Consider the following 6,523-nt stretch of genomic DNA (forward strand, 5'->3'; position numbering starts at 1 on the left):
GGGCCTAATGAATTTATTTACATTGACTGATTTCCTCATATGAACTGTAACTCTTTGAATCTTTTACATGTTTGCATTTTTAAATGTATATTTTTCTTCAGTGTAAATCAGAATCTACATATTTCTACCCTGTGGTGTTTCATATCATAACATTACTTTCTCCATAGTCCAATATAGATAATTGATTGGGAGCCAATCCTACACATCCTAGATCACTGCATAGAAAACACCACTCCAATACAGGGACCATTAGACACTGCTACATCAATCTATGTTTCCAGAAAACAAACAGGAAACCCTTTTTAACATCCAATATGAAAAACAAACTCCGGGCTCTGATCTGTGCAAATCATTTCAATACTCAGGAAAGGGGTGGTGTTACGTTACTGTCTGTAAGGACCACAATCATTTCCAACACTGCTACAACTGTTACGTGAAATACTTTGAAATACTTTTTAAAACAGGTTCAGAAGAATACTTTGGCCTTTTGATGAAGTACGACTTATCCAAGTCCGAATGATTTGTCTCCAACGCAAATTGCATTTAAGCTACAGATCATTGTTAATTTAGGAGGTACTAGCTAAAGAGCACCAGGTAGTATGAATCAGTAAGGCTAGCTGAAGGTAAGAAATTATGTGATTGGCAGAAACAGAGGATGTCTGAATGTGGACCAGAGAACACATGGAATCAATCTGAATGTGGACCAGAGAACACATGGAATCAACCGGAATGTGGACCAGAGAACACATGGAATCAATCTGAATGTGGACCAGAGAACACATGGAATCAATCTGAATGTGGACCAGAGAACACATGGAATCAATCTGAATGTGGACCAGAGAACACATGGAATCAATCTGAATGTGGACCAGAGAACACATGGAATCAATCTGAATGTGGACCAGAGAACACATGGAATCAATCTGAATGTGGACCAGAGAACACATGGAATCAATCTGAATGTGGACCAGAGAACACATGGAATCAATCTGAATGTGGACCAGAGAACACATGGAATCAATCTGAATGTGGACCAGAGAACACATGGATCAGAGAACACATGGAATCAATCTGAATGTGGACCAGAGAACACATGGAATCAATCTGAATGTGGACCAGAGAACACATGGAATCAATCTGAATGTGGACCAGAGAACACATGGAATCAATCTGACCAGGAACACCATGTGGACCAGAGAACACATGGAATCAATCTGAATGTGGAACACATGGAATCAATCTGAATGTGGACCAGAGAACACATGGAATCAATCTGAATGTGGACCAGAGAACACATGGAATCAATCTGAATGTGGACCAGAGAACACATGGAATCAATCTGAATGTGGACCAGAGAACACATGGAATCAATCTGAATGTGGACCAGAGAACACATGGAATCAATCTGAATGTGGACCAGAGAACACATGGAATCAATCTGAATGTGGACCAGAGAACACATGGAATCAATCTGAATGTGGACCAGAGAACACATGGAATCAATCTGAATGTGGACCAGAGAACACATGGAATCAATCTGAATGTGGACCAGAGAACACATGGAATCAATCTGAATGTGGACCAGAGAACACATGGAATCAATCTGAATGTGGACCAGAGAACACATGGAATCAATCTGAATGTGGACCAGAGAACACATGGAATCAATCTGAATGTGGACCAGAGAACACATGGAATCAATCTGAATGTGGACCAGAGAACACATGGAATCAATCTGAATGTGGACCAGAGAACACATGGAATCAATCTGAATGTGGACCAGAGAACACATGGAATCAATCTGAATGTGGACCAGAGAACACATGGAATCAATCTGAATGTGGACCAGAGAACACATGGAATCAATCTGAATGTGGACCAGAGAACACATGGAATCAATCTGAATGAACACATGGAATCAATCAGACCAGAACACATGGAATCAATCTGAATGTGGACCAGAGAACACATGGAATCAATCTGAATGTGGACCAGAGAACACATGGAATCAATCTGAATGTGGACCAGAGAACACATGGAATCAATCTGAATGTGGACCAGAGAACACATGGAATCAATCTGAATGTGGACCAGAGAACACATGGAATCAATCTGAATGTGGACCAGAGAACACATGGAATCAATCTGAATGTGGACCAGAGAACACATGGAATCAATCTGAATGTGGACCAGAGAACACATGGAATCAATCTGAATGTGGACCAGAGAACACATGGAATCAATCTGAATGTGGACCAGAGCAGAGTAAATTACAGAGTGAAATAATGTCTAAGCTGAAAGCATCAATATGCACAGATGTCATTCACTTCAAGCCGTTGGTATAATGTTAAGTTTTTACACTCACAATAAAGTGAGACACTACTATACACAATGTATAATAAAGCCTGTCTGTTTGTCAATGTTGATGAGCACCTATTTGGACCAATGGGCTTGTTCATGCTTCTTGCTTCATGCCTTAACTCCTCACGCCATTTACACAACACTGTATATAGACTTTTTCTACTGTATTATTGACTGTACGTTTGTTTACTCCATGTGTAACTCTGTGTTGTCTGTTCACACTGCTATGCTTTATCTTGGCCAGGTCGCAGTTGCAAATGAGAACTTGTTCTCAACTAACCTACCTGGTTAAATAAAGGTAAAATAAATAAAAATAAAAGATAAGGCCAAAACTGTTTAAACTCTAGTCACAGCAACCAGATACCTTGCTAATCGCTATTTAAACTATAAGTTTAGTCACTCGCATGTAACATCACCAATATTTATGTAACTAATTTAGAGTCGGGCTCTCGTGTGGCGCAGCGGTCTAAGGCACGGCATCAAGGTGCTAAGAGACGTCACAACAGTCCCTGGTTCAAATCCAGACTGTATAACATCCACAATTGGCCCAGCCTTGTCAAAGTTTGGCCGACATTGTAAATAAGAATTTGTTCTTAACCAACTTGCCTCGTTAAATAAAAGGTTACATTTAAAACATAAAAAGAAGTGACTTCCTTTAAATTCTCAGACGGCACTGAGGAGGACACGTGATAAATGTCTCCAACCTCCAGATTGCGTTCCCATTTATAGAAACATCAATTCCTCATTTCAAAGTAACACTCACTCTCTAAGTTATATCATAAAAAATAAAAAAAAACGATACAATAAAATCTAGATCAGAATCGCTCTGATCCCTGATTATCATAAACACGGGAATACGTGAATGTTCTCTGTGAGACGACCAAACATCGTTCGAATTCATCTCTGGGGTTACTGTGGAAGTCAGTCACTGCGTGTGCTGCCCGCGAGCGAAGTGGCAGGCGAAGTCATACTTGTTCCTGCACTTACAGCCACAGACATTACACTGGAAGGGGTTCTCGTAGCCGTGGCAACCCATGTGAATGGTATACATGATGTTGTCTGAAAAGTAGGTGTCGCAGTGCTGGCAGCTGTGCAGCATCTGTGGGTCTGGGTGCTGTGTGCTACCGAGCAGGGCAGGGGTACTGGGCTGGCTGTTACTAATGCTAGCTGAGCTGGTGCGTGTGTGTGCACTGTGCTCACTGCTGGGTTCTGGGTCCACAGGGCTGGGGCTGTAGTTCCTGCTATGGCCTGCAGGGGGTTGGAGGTCCTCGGGGCTGGTTGGGGAGGAGGTTTGGTGGTGGTGGTGGTGGTAGTGGTGGTGGTGGGCACCACTTTGACTGGTGGACAAAGATACTGACACTGCAATCGGTGCACCAGAGGCCTGCTGGATGAGGAACGGCTTGACGTCGTTACAGGACAGTCTGTCAGGAGACACAGGGGTCTGGTCCACTGGGGGGAGGTTGGACAACTGGCCTGCCAGCGTAGACAGCTGGTTCAGAGGATTATTGTCCACCATCATGTCACTGTTGACATCCCTGCTGGCTCCTCCTCCAGTCCCATGGTCCTTCACATCGCTCTCGTACACCTCGTGGTTCAGGTAGTCTGGTTTCCCCACCACCATGGAGGGAGGGCTGAAGTTGATGAGGAGGTGTCTGCTGTAGCCTCCCAGGCCCAGGGAGCTGCCACTCTTCTTCTGTAGGACGTTCAGCATCTTCTTGTTGGACAGGAAGGCGGGCAGCCCCGCCCCCTTCATGGGTAAAAGCTTGTGGCGGCGCCGGCGGTGGTGGGACAGGTTACTGCGGTCGCTGCAACGGAAGGAGCAGAGGTCACACTTGTAGGGCTTCTCTCCCGTGTGGGAGCGCATGTGGGCCTCAAGGTGGCGCTCGTAGGCAGAGGCGAAGGGGCACAGCTGGCAGCGGTGAGGCTTCTCTCCTGTTAAATCAACAAAGAGGGAATGTTTAGGTTTATTTGAACATCTCGGCACAACTCCAACATCCATTCAAATGTAACGTCACACAATATAAATACAAGTTTAAAAAATGTTTAGATCCTAACTATATGGGCGGTGCAAAGGGGGCGGACTGACCATCTGGCATGTTGGGCAAATGCCAGATGGGCTGGTGCATTTTACCTGTGTGAATTCTGATGTGCTCTATCAGGCGAGCGGTGCCTTTACTGGCGTAGCTGCAGTAGCTACACTTGAGCTTGCCGTCGAAAGTCCTCTGAAAGCCGTCCACCAGCAGCCCAGAGCTGTCGTCCAGAGAGACTTCCACCGACCCATTGTGATGATCACTGTCTGGGAGAGCTGCTACTACCGGGAGAGGAGACGACAACACACAGAATTAAATAGATACTTTACAGTCAGCGATTTAAAAAATAAATATATATATATCATAAGTTAATAGTAAATTACTCTGATATTGTTCATAACAGTCTCACCAGCTTGGAGGTGGTCGGGCTCTATCTCCCCACCGACAGAGCCCGAGATCATGTTGACATGGTGTGTTTGCTGTGTCAGGTACTCTTGAAAGTCCTTTATGAAATCCAGAGGTTTTAGATCATCATCCATTTGGCAAGATGGGGTGTTATATGATGACTTCTGATCACTCCCCCCGAAACCTGTAAGATAAGGCAATAATATATTTTTTAAAAACCTTTATTTAACTAAGCAAGCCAGTTAAAGAACAAATTCATATTTACAATGACAGCCTACCTGGGAACAGTGGGTTAACTGCCTTGTTCAGGGGTAGAACGACAGATTTGTACCTTGACAGCTCAGGGATTTGATCTTGCAACCTGTCGGTAACTAGTCCAACACTCTAACCACTAGGCTACCTGCTTGACGACTTAACATAATGAACCACATGATAATCACATTGTTACATGTATGCCATGACCTATAGCCCGATATTGGACTAAATGAGCCTAACGTTACTCCTTGGTCCAAAGCACTTAGATGTTCTGTTTAAGGGGCGGCAGCGTAGCCTAGTGGTTACCTTTGGGCTAATAACCGGAAGGTTGCAAGTTCAAATCCCCGAGCTGACTGAACAGGCAGTTTAACCCACTGTTCCTAGGCCGTCATTAAATATAAGAATTTGTTCTTAACTGACTTGCCTGGTTAAATAAAGGTAAAATAAAATAAGGGCGAAATGGCTCTGTATGCCAAAACAGCCAAATACTCCCGTCTAAACGTGAATCGATTGCGGTACGGTTCTTGAAATATAAATCGCCCGACTTTTGATAGCACAACAAAATAATTTCACAAATGCAAAATAAACATTGTATGTAGTGTACAACCGATAGTATTTTTCAGTGAAAACAGTTTGTGGCATCGGTCTTCCGTTTAGACAGAGGTTAGATGCAGTAACGTGTAAATATGGCCGTGTGGGAATCTAACCCAATAAAGGCGTGTCAGTTTAACAACTTGTTTATTTTTTCGCCAGATATGAAAGATACGGTTATTATGATTCCAAAAACCGTACAGCTATGCGGTTAATGTTCAGACCGGCTGTCGCGGCTCTTATTAATAAAACTCCCCCCCCCTTACAGAAAACGCCTTCCTCCAATGACTCTTTCAATGTAATGGAACTGAGAGTCATGATCAAAGACGAGCCATAACCATAAACCATTATGTGGGCTGTCAGTCACGATGATAAGTATGTTGTCACCCAAAACATCTCATAACAGTGGCAACATGACACGCAGCATGTCGATACACCATAACTCCACTATTACCGGCGTTGCTCGTTAACGTTAGTTAATAGTTAATATCACGTTAGTAATGTGAGCTAGACATTTTACTTACCAGCTGGTCGTCAATCACAGCACCGTGAAAAAAATATATTCACGACAACTTACGCTTTCCCATCCGTTCTTATGTTAATTCTAAGACCGATGTCAAGATGGACATTTCAAACACGATCTAGACAATCAAAATATATGTGATGACAAGTTAATGTTATCTGGTTGTGCTAAAAAAAGAGAGAGAGAGAGAGAGAGAGAGAGAGAGCTCTATGTGTTATAGTAGCTATGCAACAGTAAAATGACTCCCATTTCAGAAGCACAGAGCTGACTGTCAGTGAAAAGCTCCTAGTTGGAAATACAACAGCAGAAAGAGAAAGGGTTTGCCTAGAGAAACATGTTTGATTTGATTAAAGATACC

General features: G+C 43.3%; 2 protein-coding genes across 3 annotated transcripts; both read right to left on the reverse strand.

Moving 5' to 3' along the window:
• Positions 1-1,017: 1,017 nt before the first annotated feature.
• On the reverse strand, positions 1,018-1,902 carry LOC121845185. Its single transcript, XM_042315988.1, has 2 exons — positions 1,241-1,902; positions 1,018-1,170 (listed from the first exon to the last, which is right to left on the reverse strand). The coding sequence occupies exons 1-2, from the start codon at positions 1,889-1,891 to the stop codon at positions 1,018-1,020; spliced, it is 804 nt and encodes a 267-aa protein (XP_042171922.1). The 5' UTR covers positions 1,892-1,902.
• Positions 1,903-1,933: 31 nt separating this feature from the next.
• On the reverse strand, positions 1,934-6,446 carry LOC112236394 (zinc finger protein Pegasus). 2 transcript variants are annotated; one of them, XM_024404971.2, is made up of 4 exons: positions 6,167-6,446; positions 4,801-4,980; positions 4,493-4,672; positions 1,934-4,293 (listed from the first exon to the last, which is right to left on the reverse strand). In XM_024404971.2, the coding sequence occupies exons 2-4, from the start codon at positions 4,928-4,930 to the stop codon at positions 3,287-3,289; spliced, it is 1,317 nt and encodes a 438-aa protein (XP_024260739.1). In that variant the 5' UTR covers positions 4,931-4,980; positions 6,167-6,446; the 3' UTR covers positions 1,934-3,286. The 2 variants fall into 2 exon arrangements, with proteins under 2 accessions (XP_024260739.1, XP_024260742.1); XM_024404974.2 differs by having other exon boundaries at positions 4,493-4,669; positions 6,167-6,413.
• Positions 6,447-6,523: the final 77 nt, after the last annotated feature.

This window comes from Oncorhynchus tshawytscha, unplaced genomic scaffold, assembly GCF_018296145.1.
Source record: "Oncorhynchus tshawytscha isolate Ot180627B unplaced genomic scaffold, Otsh_v2.0 Un_contig_276_pilon_pilon, whole genome shotgun sequence".
NCBI lineage: Eukaryota > Metazoa > Chordata > Actinopteri > Salmoniformes > Salmonidae > Oncorhynchus > Oncorhynchus tshawytscha.

Bases quoted from the DNA above. Each gene is read 5' to 3' on its own strand.
- LOC112236394 (XM_024404971.2), bottom strand. From the start codon at position 4,930: ATGGATGATGATCTAAAACCTCTGGATTTCATAAAGGACTTTCAAGAG. The intron at 4,673-4,800 runs GTGAGACTGTTA...CTCTCCCGGTAG, and splicing joins GCCCGACCACCTCCAAGCTG to TAGCAGCTCTCCCAGACAGT. The intron at 4,294-4,492 runs GTAAAATGCACC...TTGATTTAACAG, and splicing joins GCACATCAGAATTCACACAG to GAGAGAAGCCTCACCGCTGC.
- LOC121845185 (XM_042315988.1), bottom strand. From the start codon at position 1,891: ATGTGTTCTCTGGTCCACATTCAGATTGATTCCATGTGTTCTCTGGTC. The intron at 1,171-1,240 runs ATTGATTCCATG...GTTCCTGGTCAG, and splicing joins GTTCTCTGGTCCACATTCAG to ATTGATTCCATGTGTTCTCT.